We start from the raw sequence: 19,194 nt of genomic DNA, 5'->3' as shown, positions 1-19,194 counted from the left end.
TGGCTCCCCAGGGGTCACCCTCAGGTGAGTGCGGTTCAACGGTCAACCAGCCGCCAGTGGGAAGTTTCTCCAAACGCCTGAAGCCGTCAGGGCACTTGTCCAGGGGCTCTGTGTATGGGGGGATCTTGTCAGCCTTGGCCTTCACCTGTGGGAGGGCAGGATCTCGAGGTCAGCCAGAGGTGAAGGATGGCGGCCTCTCTTTCCCTAGGTCTCTCCTGAGCGTGCACACGCCTGTGGGCACCTGCACAGTTTTCTGGGCCCCGGGGAACACGTCAGGGGTTTTCAGACCCCCTTGCGGTCCTTTATTTGTTTGGTCCCTGCTTGCAAACGTGGGGGGGGGGCGGCTCCCATGAGTGGGATTCCAGCATCTGCTGTTTCTGATGATGCCGAGAAGCCTTGCTTTCACGGGGGCTTCAGGACCAGTCAAAACGCTGGCTGCGCCGTGGGGTAGTTTTTAACGGAGCCCCCGAGAGGCCCGCCACCTTCCCTGCCTGTGAAGCTGCTTGCTTCTCGCGCCACGCTCCTCGGAGCTGGGGTGGGGGGCAGCCCAGGTTGAAACTCTGCAGGCTACCTCTTCTCCAAGGTCCCGGTTTTTGGCGAATAAATGCTTTTCACTTGGTGTGCCTCTGGGTTAATGCCCCAACTCTGGCATCACTGATTTGAGAGTTTTGCCTGTAATTTTATTGTTTCGGGGGGAGGGATTCACCGAGGTCCCCTCGCCAGCCCTTTCGCAGTCCCACCGAGCCACCAGGCACGTCTCAGTTAATGACCAGAAATGTTCGGGTGAAGAAAAATATACACCACACTCCTCCTCAGCTTGAAAGGCCAACTCACATGTGACAACCTCTGGGCAGGAGACTCAGCTGATCACATCCCTAGTGGGGAAATATTCGACAATTTAGCTGAACCTTAGCAGAGCAGAGGCTGTGGAAATCAGAGCTGGCAGGTCGAGGCCATGTCCCTGGGTCTGTCACTTGTCAACTGTGATTCTGCCGAGCAAGTCAAGTGACATTTCTGTCTGAACCTCAGCTGCCTTCCTCTGTCAGGGGGCGTCACATTGGCCGTCTTGCCCCAGAGCGCGGCTCTAAGGCCGAATACACAAGTGGAGAGAACACGCAGAGACGTCCCTCTGGGAAGCCCCACAGGCCTTGCACCCAGCACTGATGGCTGGGTTTTCTGCCTCTCAGCATCTTCCTGGGACCCCGGCCGGGAGCAACTCGCTCTCAGCCGTGGTGGGGAGATGATCAGCACCATCGCCAACGTGTGTCCTTCCCTGCTGCACTCGACAGACGCCCGTGAGCCGGGGCACCCGAGAACGCATGTCTGCAAGGGGGGGGTTACTCAGAGGCGGTGGTGTTGGGCTGCCCCCGCGCCTGCAGCTCCGGGGCACCGGGCCAAGTGCCTGGCTTCGGTTACGGGGCCCTGGCCGCTCTTGCGAAAACACAGTCGTCCAACAGATGCAGACAGAGCCCGCGCCGCTCTGGTCACTGCTCGCCCCAATGAGATGTGAGCCCGACGGCCTGTCGACAGCTGGGCTTCGTGAATGTGGCCATTGTGCCTTCACACGCCCTGGGCTGTGGCTTTGCACTCTGGTGGCTCGGCGCGTGGCATTCACCGGCCCGCAGATGCCGAAGGGTCTGTGAAAAGCACCTGTCCGTGAGAATGTGCAGCAGAGAGAGAGCATGCAGGGCCTCACGCACCGCCGCACGCGGTGCACCGCCTGATCTGAAATGAAGACTGGGCCCCCCCACCAAGGGCTCCTGGGGCAGCACTCACCTCTGTGTGGGACGAGAGGGAGGGTGGGCACACGAGCAGCCCTGGCGCCGGGAAATGAAGGGAACGAGTAGGGAACGAGTGGGGGTCTGCACAGGGCTCGGCGTGGACGAGCCCCGACCTGCCCGCCCGCAGCCACACTTGCAGGTCAGCCCCCACTCCCTGCTCGGTGACATGCTCCCAGCCCCCGACACTGCTGGGTGGGGCCAGCGATACCTCCAAGCCCTGCGACACCCCCACTCGTTCCCTTCATTTCCTCCCCTCACAGTGACACCCTCACACGGCCCGACTTCTAGAGAAGGGGGCCAGCGAAGGCCCCTCGGGGAGGGGGGTGGAGAGGGCTGAGCCTGTGGAAGCGGCCCACCAACTGTCTTCCACGTGCAGAGAAGACAGTGGGGGCAGGGCCTCTGGTACAAAGGGCGTGTGGTTCACTCTGTTCCGTGCTCTCCACACGCTGGGCAGCGGAGCAAAGTGCCGGGCACCTCGCAGGCACCAAGGCGAGGGGTCCTGTGAGCTGGACCCTCCCCGCATCCCCCTCCCACGCAGGAAGGGACACACTGACGTCACGGCGCTGGTGGACACGGCACTTATTTAGGGAGAACTGTGCTTGGCGCACAGGCAGAGAGGCCACCCCTCCTTCCCCGGCACCTGCTGCTGCCCTGGTGTCCACGGTGACAGGCTTCGCACACAAACACACACCTTCCCAGCCACTGTGGAAACCTGTGCTCTGCAGGGAGTCTGCCAGGAGGGCAGGACAGTCCTCCCACTGGCCGGAGGTGCCCCATGACGGCGGGTTTTCTCTAGAGGAACACTGAGACAAGCCCATGTCTGCACGTCTGTCCCACCCCTGGGAGCTCAGCTCTAAGTCTCCGAGTAGACACTCGGACACCCAGGGCACAGGCATGCGAAGGCCCTGCCGTGGCCCTTCAAGGCTCTCGGCGCCCGGGGCGGGAGTGGGCGACGTCCAGCTCCACCCACAGCCAGCCATGCCAGGCCGGCACCTGCATGAACTGCCCCTGTGGGGTCTCCCTGTTTGCGACTTAGCAGGGCCCCCACGCAGGCGTCCAGGGGCATTCAGGCCGGACCCCGATGGATTCCCTGTGCGGCCGGGTTCCCTCTCCTCCACGCCGTGTGGCAGTGCGTCTCCAATGTCATTGCCGCCACGTGCTTGCCGCACCTAACACAGGCCTTTCACTCGCCACCGGGAGCGGGTGGCCTCCGAGCTGGGCACTGTGCCAGCTGAGTAAGACTTTCCATGAGGGAAGCCTTTTGTTGTCTCCCCGAGCAACCGGCGCTCAGGGAAGAAGGGTGGGGGGCTCATGGCCCAGACGCGGAGCCCACCTGCTTGTTGTTTTAGTGACATCGAACCTCTGGGAACCTTGGGGCTCCGGGAGGAGTGAAAGGGCCGATTGTGGGTGGTGGCGGCGAGGTGGCAACAGGGGCTTGGGCGGCAGACAAGCCAGCACCTTGGGGGCTATGGCTCCGGCTGCGAAGTTCGAGGGAGGGGCTCTGTCTCAGCAAAGCAGGGTCCCCATCACAGAGGTTCCAGAATGCACTCCGTGTGCCTGACAGGGCAGAGACACACTTCCAGTGGATGTGGGTACGAGGGACTCATGAATAGCGACAAGTGTGAGTGTGCACGGGACCGAGGGGAGGGAGGCGGCAGCAGCCACACCCTGGCTCTGCACAGCGGCAACCCAGGAGACTGTCCAGCAGGGCTTTGATGACGCACTAGGAGAATCTGCATTTCGAATGACACCCGGTCGGTAAAACTGATCTTTGAAAAAATGACCTCTTGCAGACCCTCAGTTGAGGAAGTCTAAACTGAGAGCCAAAATCTTATGAATATTGTCAACCCACAGAACATGCTGGAGTTGAAGTTCATTAATGGGCTGAGTTGCTTCGGACAAAACCCTTTCTCTACCCAGAACCAGCTGGAGAATCACCACTGTCCCCATGGGAAGGGGTGGTTTTCAAACACCTCAGCGACGCAGAACCTTAACAAGGGGGCCAGCAAAGCACCCGATTACAGCGACAACTCCCCGGGCAACCTTTACGGAAGCAGCTGGGCCCCGCCCACGCCGCCATCCCTCTCTCTGACCTTCCACTGCAAGGAACCGCAGTGTGAGCCCGCCCTCCCTCACCCTCTCAGTTTGAGACGGAGGGGCAGTTCCAGGTTCTGAGAAGCCAAGCTCAGCGCAGAGATCTGGCCCTCGAGGACCCCGTGTGAGCCCCGACTTCCTAGCAGGTGGCCACCCGCCAGCCCTTGGGTGAGAGAGAAGTGTCCGCCTCCCTCCGGCTGCACAGCTGCAAATGCCCGGAGGTGCCAGGGAGAGCCGGGCCCTACCTCCTGACGCTGGTGGTGGACGTGCGGAGACTTATTCGCTCAGAAAGCAAGAAGCATTCGACCCGCTTCCCCAGCAGGGACGGTGCCCAGAGCAGACAGGGGTGGGTCCCACTGCCAGGACAGGGCAGGGCCCACGGGCCTGCATGGGGGACCCACTCCAGCCGGGCGCCCCATGGGGGGCAGCCTGGCGGGTGTGAGGCTGCGTCACAGGAACACGGCCAGTGCCCCTGCAGCCCTCCCTTGGTCTCGGGAAGGGCTGCCCAGTGGGGATGCGGGCAGAGGCTGGTCGGCCGTCTGCACCCACCACCAGCTCTGAAGGGCCTTTCCCTGTGTGGTTCTCACTGGGGAATAAGCACGTCACATGTGGGGGCGTGAGAAAGACAAGTGTTTGCGGACAGGCATCTGCTGCTGTCCAGGGCAGCCTTGGGCTCCGTCCCAATAACGACCCCAAACGAACACCTCTGGGCTTGCATGTGCTGTGACCGGGAAGCTTTGTTGGTCACGGGCGGGGACTACACAGAGACCCCGTGGGAATAAGGGCCCTAAACGCAGCCCCGAACGGAGGTGACAGACCTCTGTGCGGGAGCTGCGCTGGGGGCCGGGCCTCGGGGCCTCTGCTCAGGGGCCCAGGACCACGTGTGGGGCCTGCAGGCGGGAGGGCAGCCAAGGCCACCAGGCGCAGAGTGTGGGCAGCCGGACCAGGAGACGAAGGGACGGGAGTGGTGAGACCACAGTGGTGAGGGGGGCGGGCCTGGGTCCCAGGGCGGGGGCAGAGTGTCTGGGGGCAGTGAAAGCCAGACAACTTGCTAAAAGCCCCCTTGCGGCCACGCAGGTGAGAGGCATGGGGCCTGACACTGGGTGCAGGTGTGTCAGTGGCGTTTAGAGGTGGGGCCTCCAGGACTGGAGCCCGGTGTCTGCTGGGGAGAGTGACAGGGAGGGTCATGGCTGCTCTTGTCCTGCCCGTGGCCATGGGCATGGCACCGCCCCTCAGGTGGTGAGGATCCTCTGAGGTTGCTGAGGGCAGTGGTGGGCCTAGAGTTGGCCTGCGGGAGGGGTCCCTGGGGCACCTCTGATGGGGGTGGCTGCGGATTCACCAGGTGGAGAGGTGAGGGTTCACGGGAGGAGGGGGCGGCAGAAGTATGTGGTGGGGCCGCTTTCTCTGAGCTGATGGGAGTGGGTAAGACCCAGGAGCGTGGGGAGTGTGTGTTCAGCAGGGATGTCCCCCCACCCCTGCCCTGGATGGCGCCTGCTGCCAGGCCGGGTGCCCTGTACCGCCACTGGAACCGAGGTGCAGGGCAGGCAGAGCCATGCCACCCCCGGGGGGACAGCAGCTTCTGAAGTGAGCGTTCTTCCGAAAGGACCCTGGGGATGAAGGGGCCAGTGGAGGCTTAAGGCGCACAACCACACAGAAAGCGTGCTGCTCACCGAGGCAGCGGCGGGGCGCAAGATGGCCCACGCCGTCCGGCCACTGTTTTCAGGGACCGGACAGTAGGGGCTGGGCCGTGTGCCCGCGCGTTGGTTCTCAGGCTCCATCTGAGTCCAGTGGCCGGGAGGACACGGGCCTGCTGCAGGTGCCCGACAGTGCCCAAGTCAGAAACCGCCACCCCCTGGGCGGCACACACAGTGCCCCACCTGCCAGGAAAGCACTGGCTGAGCGGCTCTCAGTGGGAGATGGCAGGCCCACGGTTGCCTGGCCACCACCACAACCTGTGCCCAAGCAAAGAGAGACTCTGATAAATCCACTGGAACGGGACCAGGCGTCTCCTGCTACCTTGGAATTCGGGTCTCTGTACCTGGGTGTGCCGAGGGTGCGTCCCTTCCCAACCACCCTGGCGGCTCCACACCCACAGCCGCTCGCCGTGTGGGGCTCAGGGCCACCCTGTACCCTTCCTGAGCTCCTGGCAAGACCATCACGGCACTCAGCCCCCCATGTAGCTGCCTAGGGTCAAACGTCACCTCTGTGGCTGCGCCGTCACTTAGACACTGTTCGCCAGAGCAGCCCTGAGGAGGCTTGGCTGCCCAGCCCCTGGGCAGGTGGTCTCACCCTCAGCGGACTCTGCTCAGGGTGCCACGCTCGGCACAGCTCTGGCTACACACCTGGCCTTTCGAGGTTTTGGCCGCAGTCACCAGGACAGTGTTCCCTGTGGGTCAACGGCCACAGGCACTGGCCGCACTGGTGGCTGAGGTGACGGAGCGGCGCCACGCATCCCGCCGAGGACACTGCCCGCCGTGTGGGTTCGCACACCCCTCCTTGCACTCGCACCGCGCCAGGCCCGGTGCGCGCCTGCGGCCGAGGGCACTTACCGTCATCCAGGTACAGCTGGTCCAACTCTTGAGGCTCTCGCTTGACCAACACGGGAGTGGGGGCCAGACCCTGATTACTGTCCTCACGCACCTCGGGCAGCGGCAGAGGCCCAGTGGCTGCAGACTCTGTTTCCGGAACCTTCGGCAGTTGGTGCTGCTGGTGGCCCATCCCAGGTGGGCGGGCTGGGCTGCAGGGCTGCAGACAGGTCGGCTCTTGGGCACCGGGCGGCAGTGCAGACGACGGGCTGTGGGGACAGAGTGCTGGCTGGCCGCCCGGGGGACGGCTGCTGCTCAGCTGTGCACTCACCTGTGGCTGCAGCAGGGTGGGGGGCGGCTGCTGGGGGGAGTCGGGGTGCACGCCCACGGGCCTCGGCGCCTCCGGGCTGGTGAGGACCCCTCCGGCTGGCCGCTGCAGTCCAAGGGGACCGTGGCTGGGGCTGGCCATGCCCTTGCTGTAGGTGGCAGAGGACAGGTCGTGGAGCTTCGGGCTGGCACTGGGCGGCGGTGACATCAGGGCATTTCTCTGGGGATAGGGCGGGAAGCCTGCCACGAGGCAGGACCCCGGGTCGGGCGGCAGGGCCAGCTGCTGGCTGTAACACGGCTTCGGGAGTGGGCTCAGGCCCTGGCTCATGGGTCCACAAGTCAGGGCTGGCTCGTAGTCATCGGTGGGCTCTGTTTTTATGATTGGAACTGTGAGAAGGAAAAAAAGTTAAATAAACATGCTGCAGATGGGTGCGCTGGGGCGGGCCGCGGCCAGGACACCCTCGGAAAACAAACAGCGTCTTGACTGAGTCCCTGTGTCTCCCGCCTGGCTCTCCCACCCAATTAAAGAGGCGGGCGTGAGTCATCGGCTCCGCGAGCTGCAGCTGCTTCTAATGCCGACAGCACTGTTTTCCTTGGAACCCCCGAAGCACTAATGTGCTATAAAAATCCATTTGCAAACTGCAGGAGAAGCCCTGGACCCGAGGGCCCGCGGATTTGTAGCAATCAAAGCGAAACTGTGAACTTGGACGCACGGCAGCATCTGTGTGCTGCCGAGGCCGTTGGGTGCGCGGCTGGGCGGTCGGCGAGCTTGGGGACAGGGACAGCGGTGCTCAGAAGTCGCAAAACACGGCGGCAAAGATGAGGGGCGTCGGCTGCCCGAGAGGCGCCTTCAGCACGAGAAACGGAAACGTCACCTCCCGTTCCGCCCTTCAGTTTCCGCTCCTGAAGGGCCGCAGGGACCCCGCCACCCTGAGCGGGCGGGGACGGCTCCCGAGTCCACCCGTCAGCCCCTCCCTGGGAAGCAGACGAAGGCTGGCAGGCCAATGTCCGAGGGGAGAGGGGAGGGCCCCGCAGCACCGGTCTTGCAGTGGGTGTCGCCCGTGTGCCGTCTCTGCTCGGCCGCACCGGTGCCCCGGGCCTCTCCCGCCCTCACTCGCCTCCTCCATGCTGTTTTCTCGTTGGCCTCGCGCCTCTGGTGCCCATCACAGGGTCATCTCGGTGGCCAGGGCCATCATTCTGAGAACGGCCACGACGGCACACAGATCCACAAGGGAGGCCCTGACAGCATCAATGGTGCCTGCGGTGTGACCACGTGCTGTCATCGGCCCTCCAGGCCCAACTCGCCTGCTGGGTGCCGGAGCAGGGGGTGCCCCCCACAGGTGTGTGGCCTGCACTGCCCTGGCCGGGCGCCCGCCAGCCGACCCGTGACTGGGCGGAGGTGACGGTGCCGGAGCTGCCCCGAGTGCCTGGGACTGAGTGCCTGGGACCGGGTGCCTCTCTCTCGCTTGAAGGCGACACTCAGACGGAACGGAGGACGGTTCCGGGCCAGTGGCTCCTCAGAAGCTCCACAGCCTGTGCTTTCAGCTCCTGGGGATTTGCAGCTGAACCGCATGCCCCAGCCCGCTCGTCCACCGTGAGGGCGTCCCCCCTGCAGGCAGACCTCAGCGCGGGGCTGGTGTCCCTGGACGGCCAGCTGTGCGGACAGGGTCACAGTCAGTACGAGGCCTCCAGCTGACGTCTCCAACCACCTCGGTCTGCCACTCACAGATGCTGCTTCGTGCCCCTCGAGCCAGTGTGGCCAAGCGGTGAGGACACGCCAAGTCAGGCACAGCTGACCCAGCAGAACACGGCCGCCTTCGCACTGCTGCCGGAGGGGCTGGCAGGCGTTCAGCCGTCCAGTGGGCTCCGCTGGGTACCCGGCCCGCCCGGCCTGCACCCCTCTGTTCCAGGAGGGCGGGGCCCCTCAGGCCCAGGCCGGGGGCGGCAGGCAGGACGAGGAAGCTGGGCATCCTCAGGGTGAATGTTAATTCTGTGCCCATCGTGCCGGAGACAGTGCGGCAGGTCCCAGTGCGGCCAGCAGCCGTCCTCAGGAGGGGGATGCAGCACCTGAGGGGCACGCGTGAGTCTGGATGAGTGAGCCGGCCCGCTGGCGCGGTGGCCCACCGACACGGTGGGTCCTGGGTCCTGTCCCTGAGCATGTGCGGAAGGATGTGTGGCTCCGTTCGGTGCCCCCTCAGAAAGCCCCCGACAAGGTCTCCCCCTGAACTTTCCAACAGGCCCCCCAGTGACGCGGTCCTGCTGGCGAGCACCCCCAGCCGGGGGGCCTCCCGCCTCTGCTGGGCCCGAGCCCCCTCGCGGTGCAGCTCCCCGCCACGCGTTCCACGTCCACAGACGGGAGCGGAGGCGCTGGACCCGGCTGCCAAGACCGCATGACGTCCTCACAGTTAATAGGAAACAGCTGCAGTCTGCTCGCCTGGCTGGAGAGCCCGGCGTCGGAGGGCGGTGTCGGCGTCGGCTCCCGCACCTCAAAGGGCCAGGCTGCGGGCTGAGAGCCTACAGCATGTCCCTTGGTCCTCACGCTGGCTGGTGTCACCCCTCAGGACAGTCCCTGTGGCCAGCTCTGCCGGTCTGGGTGCAGCATCCCGGGCCCTGCCCTAACCAGCATCCCCCCACTGCTGGCACGTCGTGAACCCTGAGACCCTGCATCCGGGGGCGGGGGTGACAATCGCTAAAAACGCCCCCACAGACATGTGGCTGGGATGGAGCCAAAGTCTCCCATTGGAAAGGTGCCACGTGACACACAGGCGTCCAGAGTGGCGAAGGTTAAATTCCCGACTTTGGTAGCATTCATGAACCGCTGGGCAGCACACAAATGTAACGCCTTCGTGGGTCTCCCACTCGAGTCTCAGCCAGCACTAAGGCCACCGTGTCTCTCCCGTGACACGTCCCCTGAGCTCTTTGAACGTCCTACTTCATCTGCTCCGAACGACACTTAAGGGACGGTCGCAGCGAGCTGCCGGGGCCACGCCCGCAGTGTGACCACCGAGCTGCCCAGCCGGGGCCAGGGATTGCCAGGCACCGTCCGTGGGCAAGAGGGAGCTGCTGTCTGCTCGACGGCCAGTGTCGTTCACAGCCTGTTAGAGCCCGTGGCATTGGCATCGGTCTGCTCCCGGGCTCTTTCTGGCCAAGTCTCCACCTGGTGACCTGCAGAGCCACCGGGCAGAGTGTGTGGGGACCCAGAGGGAGGCCGCCCCCCCCCTTCCTGAGTCAACCTCAGCGGCCTGTGGGGGCTGCTGAATCTCGCTGTGTGTCTGACGCCAGCGTCTCACTGAAGGTGCCTCAGTTTCTGTCCCGGGACTGATGACCTCAGGGGTCCCCAAGCCCTGGGGAGTCCCAGCGAGGAGACTCGTCTCCAGGAGCTGGGCAGTGGGGTCGTCTCAGCTGCAGCCTCTGCAATGTCAGTCTGTGGGCCCAACAGCATTCTGGAACATTTCAGGCCTCGCAGAGCAATGGCAGATGGGAGGCACCTTCCAAGGAGGCAGCCGTACCCCCGACAGTCTCTGTGACCAGAACAGGGCCCCCCGACTCCCTGGGGTCAGCTCTGTGTGCCCATGGGGGCTCTAGGTCTGTCCTCAGGGCCCACTGGTCGGGGCCCAGCCCCCCAGCCACCCACCCACACCCCATCTGAGCCTCTCAGTGCTCCCCCTGGGGGTGGAGCAGCAGACACCTGGGGCCCCCGGGTGCAGGAGCAGCTGGTTGCTGCCCTGCCCCCCCACCAGGGGCTCAGTGCATTTGCAAATGGCCACCACAGGCTGTTTCCATGGAGGAACTGGACAGGGGCAGCCGGGAGGCTGGATGACAACACGGCAGGATCACTCCTAAGGGCTCGGGGGCCGTGGGATGAGACCCCCACCGGGCAGGGCAGCTGGTCTGTGGCCTGAGGGCCATCAGGCCGAGCACCTCTTCTCTCCTCTGCCCTCAGATGTTGAGCACACGAACTGACCGCCTTCCTTGGGCTGCGGGGGGCACACCGGCGTGATGTCGGGGCTCCCCTGGTGCCAACATGCCCGTCCCCCTGTGGCTCTGGCACAGGACGCTGAAGCTCTGCCGCCCTCCGAGCAGCCCTGTCCCCTCGCTCAGGGGCAGCCCCCAAACCCCACCATGAGTCTGGGCTCAGGCCCATCCTCCAACTGGGGCAGTCAGGCCCCCAGGGAGAGAGGCCCCACGCGGTCCACTTGCTGCGTGTCTGCGCAGTGAAGAGGCGGCGTCTGCCACCTGAGGGGAGTCCTCACGGGCGCCCACCCTGCTGGTCCCTGACCTCGGGCCTCGGCGTCCAGAGCAGTGGGCAGTGGGCGTGACGGCGGCCTGGTCCCTGGAGCGTGTCCTTCTGCAGTAACATCCGCTCACCAGGTCGGAACAGGACCCAGGGACATGGACGGGGCAGGGCACAGGCCCCTTTACCTTCCACTCCTGTCCGCCCTCACTGCACGCGCACGTTTCTGCGTGACCGCAACTGTCTCAGCTTGAATCACTTTACCAGGTCCCCTCTGCACTCCCGGACAAAAGAGCTTTTGTTCCAAACCCCAGGAAACAAAGAGCAGACTGTCTCCTGTTTGTTGCAAACACTCCAGCCTGAGTTTTACCATCAGCATAAACACTGGGGTGAGGACTTCGGGGCACAACTTGCCTGAGATAACGAGATGGGAAAGGCAGCGGGGACCCTGGGGCTTGGGGGGTGGGACTGCGGGCGGGGTGCACCCTCAGGGCCCAGGCTCCCACGAGGCCAGCGCCTCCCGGTGGGGCGCCAGCTGCATGGCCACAGGGGTGCACCAGCCAGGCTTCTCCAGGTTCAGTGACGCGGGGACCTGTCACCCAATTAGGCTGGTGGAGACCATCGTCAAAACAGACCACACAAGCCAAAACACACACTGATCAGATTTCACCCAGCGAGCGCCAGCACTGCGTGGGAAGCAGCATGATTCAGGCTCCGTGGCTGCTTCCAAGCAGCTGGGCGCCGGGGGCTTCGGCTCTGGTCCGAGGCCCAGGGAGACCCTCGGGGCACCAGCACCAGCGGAGTGATGCTCCCTGCTGCTGTGATGCGACGTGACCCCCCACCCCAGTGCAGGTGTCATGGGACGGGCTCCCCAGAGGACAGGCTGCCCCTCCGGGATGCACAGAGCTGTGTCAGGTCCTGTCCAGGGGAGCCTGGGTGTTTCCCTCCGATGCCCACAGCCTTTGTTTGTGGTGGCCCACGGCCCTCTAGTTTCTAAACTGGACCACCTTGAAGGCCCCTCAGAGCTGTTGCAGCCTGGGTTCTGTGAAGGGGTCCTGGGTGTGGCGCCCCAGGCCCCCAATGCGGCCCCCCCACCCTAGGCTCTGAGCACAGGCCTCTGACCCACTCCCTGAACAGGCCTGAGTGTTCCTTCCCTGTGCTCTGTGGTGCGGCCAGAGGGCTCAGGGGGCGTGCAAGGTCAGCAGGCCAACCCTTCGGCCAGGGCAGGCCCCTGGGTACGTGTCCCAGTTCCCCTTCTAAAATGTGGAGCTCCTCCAGCCCCGACTCGGACCCCACGACAGAGGGTCAGACACGTGCTGGCCAGGCAAGCGGAGGAACCTCAAGTAGAGACCCAGGCTCCCTGCCCTGGTCTCTGCCACACCCTGGCCTGCCCTTGACCTCACTCCTCCTGGGGCCTGACTCGGGGACTCACACCCCTCCTAGGATGTCACCCGGTGCCTGCGCACCGCTACTCCATGAGGGTTACAGTGTGGAAAGAGATTAAACACAGGTCCCTCATTTTCTGGCTAGGGTGACAGGGGAGCCAGTAAAGCCGGGAATTTAATAAGAACAGCCCCTCGGTTCTGTGAGCCTTTAATGAAAAGGGACGGGAAAGACGGTGCACACTCCACCGGGTGCTGGCCCCACCCCAACACCAGCTCCCTCCCTCGGGAAGAAGGTTCTGGAATGTACACAGGACCAGCCACGCCACTGACCCCAGCAGCTTGCCAGCTGAGCACCCCGGAGTCTCGGGGCCCCACAGGAAGCCAGTCCCGGGTGGCACCTTCTCCTTGCCCATCCCCTCCGGCTGCGCCCCCTCCCCGGCCCCCTCGGCTTCGGAAGGCAGGCCCCAGGATGGGCACTGGGAGGCAGAACGCCGGCACCGGCTGCTTTATCTGAAAGCTGGTGAGGGTTCTGCAACGAGGTGCCTGCCCGGGGGCCAGCGCGCATGGCAGCAGGGCCCTCCTTTGCGCCTGCCACTCCCGTCAGACGGAGTTGAGGTCAGCCTTTCCCAGTCAGTCCTGGCAGGAGGGACACATGCAGCCTTTCGGAAGGTCTCTCAGGGTCTGCAGGTCCAGAAGGGAAGGCCTCGGGGTCAGACGCCGTGTGCCTCACTCACGGCAGGCCGGCAGCAGCTGAAGCTCCCGGAGCTCGTTTCTTTGTAAAACTCGAGGCCCAGGTGGCCTTTGGGTGAGGGGCCAAGGGGCTACGGGCAGGACGTGAGAGGCCGGACCAGCTGCGCCCCTCAGAAGCCAGTGGCCTCTGAAGTCACTGACAGGCCGTATTCTGGGTCCATCAAGGTGGCTACTTCGGGGTTAAACTTTAATGCAAATAGGGAGAACAAGCCAAAGGTAGACCTAGCACAGCCGGTGTGAGGTTGAGGCTGCTGGGTGGACGGAAGGCTGCGTGTCCACCCACATACGCACCCCAGCTGCTCTGGAGTGGGGCCTGGGGGGCAGCAGCTGGGTCCTCCTGTCGGCAGCCACAGTGCTGGGACCCCCAGAGACCTGCCTGCCTGCCCCTCAGGCCGCCCTGGGGGCCATGTGTGACCCCAGGCCCACTCCGACCTCTTGTTTGCCTCCTCTCACTCTGCTCTGGCTTCTGGGCTGAGTAACGCAGACGAGAACACGACCTGCTCTCCTCTCCTGCCTGACGGTGCAGCTGTGCTTCCCACCACCCCACAAAGCTACCGACTTGACCAGGGTCCCCCAACCATGAGCAGGACAACTGAGGGGCCCCTCCTGTCGGGGTTCACTAACAGCACCCACAAACCCCCTCCCCGCTGGGCAGGGCCATCCCAGGGCACCTCTGGCCTGGTCGGTGGCCCTCCCTACTGGGGACAAAGCCGTTTCTCCCCATGGTCCAGGTAGGTTCTCTTGGGGACAAAAGCTGTGTGGTCATCGCCGTGTGGTCTCTGGGACTCAAGTCTGTGAAGGACAAGCAGGGGCCCAGGTGGGGAGTCCTGGCCACAGGGGGACCCCAACAAAGGTGGTCCAGGCTTTCCCGGTGAAGCTCCAGGACCCCCACCCAGAGTGCCCCAGCTGTAGTGGGTATGGGTCCTCGGGCCAACACAGGTGTTTCTGGGAAACCGTCTAGAAACGTCTCAGGCGAGAGCTGTTCTTCTCATTTTACACAATTCTGAGGTCACACTTGGAATTCTTTTTATCATCGCAGCTCCTGCCCCTGCTGGGAACGGCCGTCTGGATCTTGAGCCAAGGGAGCCACAGCGACCTGCCACCCTCCGCCTGCCATGTCCCCATGGGTCAGGCCTTCCCACCTCTCCTCTGGCATTTGGGAACCACTCTCAGAGCCGTGGGTCCTCCCGGCGGCATCTCCGTGGTGCCGGGCGCAGCCCACAGACACGCACACACACGGCAGACAGACGGGACACCACCCCGCCTGCCTGCGTGAGCGTTGGCAGCCTTTTCTAGAACTGCCCCATGCTCCTCTGTTCTGCCCCGACTGCTGCCCCAGGACAGTGTGGCTGGCAGTGGGAGGGACTTCCTGTTGGCGCGACTCCCTTCACGGCCTAGTGCCCCCGGCAGCTTCTCCCATCCAACACTCAGCGCCCCCCCCCCCCCCCCGGAGACGGGCAGCCAGCCACCCTGGGCTCCATGCAGAGCGGCAGTTAAAGACCGAACCAGCAGGCCTCGGCCCTCCGCCCTCCACCGGAGGCTTTCCTCCACTCGGACCACTGACCCAGAACACCTGACTGTGGGGTGGTGGGGGCCGAGGCGGGCGTCACCCCGGGAGCTGCGGTCGGTAGGGTCACCCGCGGTCACCAGAAGATGACGTTAGAGCTGAGAAAAGAGGCAAGGAAGGTGTGGGCCCTTCCCAGCCCTTTGCTGACCGACAACCCCCTGCACCCTTGGCTTCTGGACCCCGAAACACCCAGTGGCCTGCTGGGGTGAGGGCCCCCACTTGTGGGCACTTCTGTGTGAGAGCTGGACCCTTCCTGAGGTCCCCGTCCCGGAGGCTAGAGCCGCGAAGCTGTGTTGTCTCCTTGCTTCACCCCAATTTGAAGGAGAACCCCAAATCGCACGTGCCCTATGCAGCCGCCCACAGAAATGAATTTCAGAGGAAGGATTTAATGGGTTTATTTCCACCATCGCATACATGTCAACAGCACATTTTAAAAAGAACCTGCCCATCTGTACAAGCACAGCGACCACCCGAGGCAGGTTTCTGCCACCAGCAGGCAGCCACAGCCATGCCCCCCCAACCTGGGAGGGGGATGGTACCCCGCCACAGCTGAGGCACAACAGAGGAGGGAACGAAACCAAAGGACCTTGAAACCAGGATGGCCTTTGCCGATGGTGTCATGCCCTACGTCAGCTGCAGAGCCCGTCCACGGGCCACGGCACTCGGGGGGTGATTGGTCGGGGGCGTCGGGGTGCGGGCCTGATGCAGCTGGGTGGGGGCGCTCTAAGGGGACCCTCAGGACTCGAGGTGCAGGGGCTGGCACGCGGGCCAGTGAGGCAAGTTGACTCCACCCCAGAGCTGAGGAGGTGACCCTGTGTCGCAAGGAAAACAGCTGCTCACGCTCTGGCTCATCGGTCGTCTGTTCATTTTTCTTGAAAACCCCATGAGGATAGCCCACAACTCAGGAGTGGCGCCCGACTCAGGCAGAGGTCCCTGTTCTCAGGGAGCACACAGGCTAGTGGCGTGCTGAGCCGTCACTGCCCCTTGGAGCTCCGCCCCTCACCCCCGCCCGGGGAAGATGGGGCAGGCGGGCACCTCCAGGTTCGTTCGGCTGGGGCGGAGCTCGGACAAGCGGTGGAAGGAGACGGAGCAGGGACGGTGCTGCCAGAAGGTTAGGGGAGCCCAAGCCACGGAGAGCCCTGCGGGTCACACGGGTGGGCTCTGGGGGTGACGCCTGGGCACCCGCCAGCGGGAGGGGCTGGGTGGGAGGTCCTTCCCAGCTTGGAGGTGAAGGTGCTGGCAGACAGGGGCCGCATGGAGCCCGGGCCGTGGGCGCTGGGCAGAGGCACCCAGACCCCACGGGCGGGAGGCCACAGGACTGTGTGGCTAGGCCCCCGGCCCCCCGCCCCACCATCACAGGGTGTGCCACCCCAGCAGCCCCTCCCCCCACACAGGCGAGTGAGTAACGCTTGGTGCTGGTGAACTTGGAGCAGGGCCTTTGGAGGTACTTTCTACACGGCTTTGCAAAGAAAGTTTTCTCTATAAGGCTGAGGTTTTCTGTACAACATTCGATACTCAGTCAACCATGCTGGAAGTTTAATTAGGAGACAATCGTTACATTTTCACAAAAAAAGACTGAATGTTTCCTTTTTTGGAGATATTGCCTCTCAGCCCAGAACGGACAGGACCCCTGGCGATCACGCAACAGAGACCCCGGAAGCTGTGGAGTGTGGAGCAGACACGCCTCCCAGGCCCTGCTCCTGGGAGCTCCTGGCGGGCACGCCGTCGCTGTCTCGGACACGCTCACGAGGTGGCAATTCTACAACAGAATGAATTGTCTTTCCGCACCTTCAGAGGCACGGCTCGAATTTGCCTCGAGTTTGCCTTCATCCTGTCTGACAGTGACACCAACTCTCCAGAGCTTTCCACGATCCAGTCCACTGCGAATGACATTTTACGTCCAGAGAAAGCGGGGACCTTCAAAAGTCGCCATTTTACTAAACAGCCAGGCGGCTGCGTCCGTGATTAGTTGCGGGTACAATTCCCCTCTTCACTCCACGCTTGGAGAACAAAGGCTGGAGTGTGAGAACACTGTTCGCAAGGCAGAGCTTCCACAAGACACAGTCAAACCTGGGACGGGAGGGCAGCTGCCCGCTGCGAACACGCCCAGCCACCGGGGACAAACGGGCCACCGTGGCCACAGCTCAGCACATGCACCCTCACTTTCTGCTAGTGCCCGGGGGGGGGGGGGCGGGGGGGCAGAAACACAATGTTTTCTTTAAGAAAACAGCCTGGAGAGTTGACAAGTAAACGGATTTTTTTAAGTGAGAAGGACACTGCCAGGCACTCGGGCCTGGAAGCCTGAGGGTCACAGGACGACGCCACATTCGAGGAAGAATGTCATGCGGGGAACACACAAAACCACCATGTGGGTTAACGACCACTTTAGGCAGCAGCCTTCAGGCTGAGCAGCAAGGGTTTATTTCTAAAGGGACCTGCAAAATAATTACAGCTATTTGCTCCTCGCCTCAAACGTCCATAGAATTCACACGCGCGGGGCACACTCAGCCCGGAGGATGGGGGGCCCCCTCGCCCCCGGCTGCTACACAGTCGCAAGCAGCCAGCGAAATGTTCAGTCATCGTCCAACACGCCGCCCCACCCCCTCCAGGAATAAAGGAAAATACTCCGGAAGGGTTGCCTTTTTCCTTCTTTTTTAAGGAACTGAGGATGAGTCTTGCTAACAGGAAGGCAGCACAGCTTAAAGGCCCAAGGCAACCGCGTGGGTTCCCAGTGAGGGCGGCACGCCGCACCTGCGCCTCTCAGAAAAGGCAGCCCTCCCGCTCGCCGGCAGCGTGCAAGGTCAGAAAGAGCGCGTTACCGTTGGCAGGCAGGTAGGTGAAGGGCTGGTACTGGCTCCGCTTCCTCTTCCCGTTGCACACATAGAAGCTGACTTGCACGGGGCTGGCGACCCTCTGGTTGCGGAACGGGGGGATCTCGACCACCAGCGAGTTCTGCAGCGAGAAGGCAGACGGAAGGCACGGTTAGCGCCCGGCTCGAGCAGATCGGTTCGCAGCGCAGCGTGCTCATCCGTGTGGAGGACGGCTCCCCACGGCTGGCGGCTGGCCCATGGGCGGGAAGAGGGTCCTTGATGGAGCATGGCAGGGGTCTGAGGGGCGTGCGACGGGGGTGCAGGCTGGGGCTTCGCCTGAGACGCCCCCTACTCCGTGCAGAGAGAAGCCGGCGCAGACGCTGAGAGTAGACTAGCTACGTGGCAGCCGACCCCCAGTGCTTCCGTCTGCCCTGCGGCTGTGGACCAGGGACCTTTGCAAACAACCTCCCACCCACCCCATGCACTGAGACGTGTCCCTGGAGCCAGGAACTCCTGTCCAGGTAAGAAGCAATGAAGACCCAAAGCAGGTGCTTCCTGGAGACAGGTCTCTGTCACACACACAGGGTGTGTGACGACGGTGACCCAAAGCCTGTCACGGACGCCCAGACACCCCCAACTGGGGAAGGTGGGCAGCTGGGCGCTTGGCAGCTGGGAGGTGGAGTCTGAGGTGGAACAGGACGGTCTGGGGGCTTTCTGTGCTTTAAAATAAAAGCCAGCAACAGTTTCACAACATCCTGTCTTGAGTGCAGATGCGAGATACAGCCGGTTGCAGGGAGCCAGGTGGCCTGGGGGTCCTGCGCTGAGCCGCCCCCGGGGGGCACAGTAAGCCAGCACCATGCACTCTGCAAGCCAGCACCACGGGAGGAGGCGGGAGCCACTCTGGATTTCAGAGTGTGGGCAAACATCCCACATCCAAAAGCTCCTTCCGTTTTTGTCGTCTATTTGAGTTAACAAGTAGAGAAAATGTGTAAGAAAAATCCATTGTAATACTTTTTCTGCTGAAGTAATTGTAGCTTGTTCCCCAGATTAATAGCAAAATTGATTGAATTGTGTTAATAATGGAACCTCAAGAACGCTGTGAAAGAAAAATGGAGACAAGTCCGGGCCGAGCCTCTTCCTATCCCAGGCGAAGAGACTGCGGCGCAGAAGCCTCCGTCGAGGGTGCGCGGGAGGCACGCCCGGGGCCTGGCTGGCTGGCTCTGTGCTGCACGTTTGCGTTGTGCTAAAAACTCCTGTCACTTACAAGAAACAGGAGCGCCGTCTCCTGCCCAGGCCTGTCACCCCCCACCAAAAAGAACCCTGAGCCAAAGAGGCCACGCAGGCAGCGTCGGCAGGGAGCTGGGCCCGTGACCGAGTCCTCGTTCGAGGGCGCCTGCAGCCTGCGCCCCCCCCCCCCCGCTGGAGTCCAGGCCTCCCATCGGTCCCAGCGAGTGGAGATCCAGACCGAGACACCCCTCAGGGCTTGTGCCCCAAGGGTTCACACGTGAGGAAGGAGGCCCTGCTGGGGAAGCTGGGCCTGGCATGCGGCTGCCCGTCGTGGGGCCTCCGCAGAGGGAGGCAGGAGAAGTTGGGGGGAGGGCTCCCCCCGGGCTGAGAGCAGAAGGAAAGGAGAGGAGTGGAGGAGGGCGTGGAGGGCCCCTGGAGCCATGCGACGCTGGGGGCCCATTTCCCAAAGCACCGAACCCGAGACACACTACAGG

General features: G+C 63.4%; 1 protein-coding gene across 5 annotated transcripts in view; it reads right to left on the bottom strand.

The window, feature by feature from the left end:
• The window catches only part of NFATC1 (nuclear factor of activated T cells 1), an 86,659-nt gene that overhangs the window by 23,456 nt on the left and 44,009 nt on the right, over positions 1 to 19,194 (bottom strand). For 3 of the 5 annotated variants that reach the window (XM_037036084.1, XM_037036101.1, XM_037036092.1), the window contains exons 8-9: positions 17,483 to 17,615; positions 6,425 to 7,114 (exon numbers count right to left, since the gene is read on the bottom strand). In XM_037036084.1, coding sequence (XP_036891979.1) covers positions 6,425 to 7,114; positions 17,483 to 17,615 — 823 coding nt within the window. The remainder of the gene's footprint in view (positions 1 to 6,424; positions 7,115 to 17,482; positions 17,616 to 19,194) is intronic. The other 2 variants (XM_037036112.1, XM_037036122.1) reach the window with 1 other exon arrangement.

Source organism: Sturnira hondurensis, unplaced genomic scaffold (genome assembly GCF_014824575.4).
Source record: "Sturnira hondurensis isolate 20B ecotype Veracruz unplaced genomic scaffold, ASM1482457v3 Scaffold0001872, whole genome shotgun sequence".
Lineage (NCBI taxonomy): Eukaryota > Metazoa > Chordata > Mammalia > Chiroptera > Phyllostomidae > Sturnira > Sturnira hondurensis.
This window is presented reverse-complemented; position numbering and strand designations above follow the sequence as displayed.